This window comes from Nematolebias whitei, chromosome 20, assembly GCF_014905685.2.
Source record: "Nematolebias whitei isolate Nwh7 chromosome 20, NemWhi1, whole genome shotgun sequence".
NCBI classification, from domain to species: domain Eukaryota; kingdom Metazoa; phylum Chordata; class Actinopteri; order Cyprinodontiformes; family Rivulidae; genus Nematolebias; species Nematolebias whitei.
The window spans coordinates 40752122-40756331 of record NC_056517.1 but is presented as its reverse complement, the minus strand read 5'-3'; the positions used below and the strand labels follow the sequence as shown (position 1 = coordinate 40756331).

The 4210-nt window shown below is 43.2% G+C and overlaps 1 protein-coding gene across 1 annotated transcript in view; it reads right to left on the bottom strand.

Annotated features, from left to right (window-relative positions):
• Nucleotides 1-4210, bottom strand: part of LOC119426475 (lethal(3)malignant brain tumor-like protein 4) — a 62860-nt gene that overhangs the window by 24131 nt on the left and 34519 nt on the right. The window contains exons 6-7 of the mRNA XM_037694036.1: nucleotides 337-465; nucleotides 121-198 (exon numbers count right to left, since the gene is read on the bottom strand). Of these exons, the coding sequence (XP_037549964.1) occupies nucleotides 121-198; nucleotides 337-465 (207 nt within the window). The remainder of the gene's footprint in view (nucleotides 1-120; nucleotides 199-336; nucleotides 466-4210) is intronic.

Genomic DNA, 4210 nt, shown 5'->3' with positions numbered 1-4210 from the left:
CCCACACACATTGCACCACAACCTGCCTTTATTTTGAAAATCTGCCCAGAAACACAAGCAGAAAAACAGGTCTGACTGATTTATTGATTAGTACCGATCAGAGAAGTGTTTCTGCCTCACCTAACTGTCACCTTTCTTCTCTTCCCCAGAGGAAGCAGCAGTGTCTCGTCTTTGGATTCTGGCCTCACCTGAACTCCTCTGCTGGTCCACAGGAAACAGGAAACCAAACAGTTAGTGTGAGGAGCAGAGCACCCCCTGCTGTCTGACTGGAACATCACAATAAACCTTCAAGAATCTTTGTCAGATTTCACAATAAGAGCTACAACATGGATATACCTGGGAGGCTGGTTGCTATGATGATGTAAAACAACAGGTACAAGGGTAAAGGACCTCTCTCCTCCCAGCCTATCAGGAAGCACCACCTCCTTACGTATATTGATGTCTGAGTATGGACAGCCAAAGGCACTAGACATGTAAGATAGAAGAGATTGAGGGACAAAGAAAGAAAGGGGAGACAAAGAGAGGGACAGGAGAGACCGACGGGGACAAAGAAAAACAGAGGAGAGACCGGGGTTTGGGGGGGGGGGGGGGGGGGGGGGGGGGGGGCAGGAGAGACAAAGAAAGACCAGGGAGATTGGTTAAAATTGATGATGAACACTTTATTTATACAAACCAGATTCCAAAACAGTTGGGACACTAAACAAATTGTGAATAAAAACTGAATGCAATGATGGGGAGATGGCAAATGTCAATATTTTATTTGTAATCTAACAGATGACAGATCATAAGTTTAATCTGAGTAAATGTAACATTTTAAAGGAAAAATATGTTGATTCAAAATTTCACAGTGTCAACAAATCCCAAAAAAGTTGGGACAAGTAGCAATAAGTGGCTGGAAAAAGGAAATTGAGCATATAACGAACAGCTGGAAGACCAATTAACACTAATTAGGTCAATTGACAACATGATTGGGTATAAAAAGAGCTTCTCAGAGCGTCAGTGTCTCTCAGAAGCCAAGATGGTAAGAGGATCACCAATTCCACCATTGTTGCGCAGAAAGATAGTGCAACAATACCAGAACGGTGTTACCCAGCGTAAAATAGCAAAGACTTTTAAGTTATCGTCATCAACCGTGCATAACATCATCAAAAGATTCAGAGAATCTGGAACAATCACTGTGCGTAAGGGTCAAGGCCGTAAAACTCTACTGGATGCTCGTGATCTCCGGGCCCTTAAACGTCACTGCACCTCAAACAGGAATGCCACTGTCAAGTAAATAACAGAATGGGCTCAGGAATACTTCCAGAAAGCATTGCCAGTGAACACAATCCACCGTGCCATCTGCCGTTGCCAGCTGAAACTCTACAGTGCAAAGAGGAAGCCATTTCTAAGCGAGTGCTATTCAGCTCAGTCTCTTAAATAGCACCTTCTCAGAGTGGATCAACCAGTTTGCTGCTGACAACCAAAACCAGCTGCTCACATGATCAAGAAGGACCATCAGCCTAACAATGGATCATTAGCACCTGATGGCTGTTTACTATTCACAGGAGGCTGAGTGATACTAGCAATCACAGCATTGTAAGAGGGGGACAGTTGAACACGGAGGCTCCACCCCTGTTTAATGATGGACGGTTTCTTTTCACAAAGATGGCCTCCTTTACTCCTCTTTCAAACCATCGTTCCGCTCTATCCAGGATGTGAACATCTTCATCCCTGAAAGAGTGACCTCTGACCTGGAGATGAGTGTGTTGTTCTTGTTTTTAGTATTTCACCCTGTTTTACAGCACCCTGATTATGTTTTTAAGTTCAATTCTTGTTTTGTGATTTGTACATGTGTGGGTTAGAATAAAGTTGAACTAAAGGCTGTATCTCTTCTTTAAACATGTTTGAGGGAAATATTCCTGAGATCCAATAATTTTGTTTTTGTATGATTTTTCAGCTGAGTTAACTTTAACAGATAATTTAATAGTAATTAAAATGAAAACAGGATTTCATGATAAAGCCAGCATCATTTAATTTTTTTAATCTTCATTGATAAAAAAAATACATTTTTTTAATAGATAAAATGTGTTTAAAAATCGTTTCCCCCTTCTGTACCAGACCCGTCCCAGTCCGCCAGTCTTCCGGGATCAGGGTTCGGCCTTCATGAGCAAGCGAGGCCGGGGTCCGGGCAACGGCCTTCTGCGAGTCAGTAGCTCATATAATCTTCCGTGGAGACCATGGGAGCTCGGAGCCTGCAGAGTACACAAGGCAGGGGCCTGGAGCCCGAGCACCGAGTCGGCAGCACGGAGGATCTTTCGCAGTGACCAGCGGAGCTCGGAGCCGGGGAGACGACACCCTGCACGGCCTGAGGGGGCTCCGAGGCTCCGGTGGAGAGGACCGGGAAAAGTCTGGGACCAGCGGAGCTCCACTGAGCTCACTCTTTTTTTTGCATTCAACCTTTATTTCTACAGGTAAATCGCATTGAGCCTCGAGGACTCATTTACAAGAGAGACCTGATTTTAACAAAGAATGATGACAACAATGGACAACAGCGACAACAATAAACAGTTATAAAAAGACATACAGATTTTTTTTTACAAATTAAAATAAGATGGCAAAAAAAGTAACAAAAACAGCTAGATTATAAGGCAAATGTAGAAAACTAAAAACAGGAACATGTCTAAGTGGCTTCAAACATCCTGAATCCTGAACTCCTGAATCTGGAGTCCAACAGATTCTTAAAGGCATTTAGAGAGGTCAAGGTCGAGAGCTTCAGGTCTTTTTGCAAGATGATCCAGGAAACAGGAGCGGAGTAGAAGAAGGCCCTTTTGCCAAATGATAATTAAAAGGAAAAGTAGCGAAAAAAACAGCTGGATTATAAAGCGGTATCGAAAACTAAAAACAGTAACATGTCTGCATTGGTTCTTGCAGGAACTTAACAGATGTTTGAAGTCACTTAGAGAGGTCAAGGGCGAGAGCTTCAGCTCTTTTTACAAGATATTCCAGGAAACAGGAGCGGAGTAGGAGAAGGTCCTTTTGTCTAGTTCAGTCCTCACTGAGGGAACACTGCAGGTAATAATGTCCTGAGAGCGCACGCTGTAGCTGCAATCACGCAGAGACATGTAGGAGGAGATGTATGAAGGCAGCAGACCAAGAAGTGATTTAAAGATGAAAATGTACCAGTGGGAGAGTCTGTGTGAAGTTAATGGTGACCAGTTAATCAATGAATACTGGGTGCAGTGGTGGGTACGGTAGTTACAGCCAGTTATGAATCTTAGTGCACCATGATAGACAGCATCCAACATCTGCAGCATCCAACATCTGCAGGGTTCTTGTAGGTGCGTTCATGTAAATAATGTCACCGTAGTCAATGGAGGGAAGGAAAGAAAATTACTCTGAATTTTGTCGTCGGCCACCATGCACAAAAAAACGCCTGCACTTCAACATTAGACCACGGTGTTGTCATTATTGTTTTTAAAATCTTAAAAATAGGTCATATCGCTCCTCGAGTTCGAACACCAGTAATTAGAAATGGTGGATCGAGTGTTTAGAAAAATTCTCAAACCTCTCTAGTGACTCCGCCCCTGACCAATCAATGACCAACAGTGTTCCTACGTCACGTTTTGGTGCTGGCTCAGCTCGCTTGGTACCCAAGAGAAGAAGGGACCAAAAAAGGTGCTGGTTCCACAAAAAAGTGATGGTGGAAAAGGGCTCGGAAGCGTACCGAACTGAGTAGAGACGTGCTGAAGAGCAGCTTTGGAAAAGGCCCATTAGTCCTTGTTTTTCTGACTCAGAGGAGCTACTCTGAAAGTTGAAATATGAGACCTCCTCTGTTTAAAGATGGTTTCTCTCATTTTACATAAACCGCTTCCTTCACCCCACTCTCAAACCATCCATCTTCTCAGTCCAAAATGTGAACATTCTGGTCCTCAAAAGAGTGTCCCTTATCCCTGAGGTGTAGGTGAACCTCTGAGTCTTGTCCTGAAGAGCTGGCTCTTCTGTGCTGAACCTCCTTTGAACTGAAATTCTGGCACAACAATTACCTGCGGGATTAATAAAGTTCTAATATTTTCTAATCCGGTTCAGATAAAGATCCAATCCAATTCTAAAATCACTCGTTCAGATACAGCATATAATGAAACACCTAATAATAAATGATCTAAGGAAGCAGAACGTTGGTTACGTACTGTAACCCCAGATTCTATGAATATAGGCGTAGCCCTTTAAG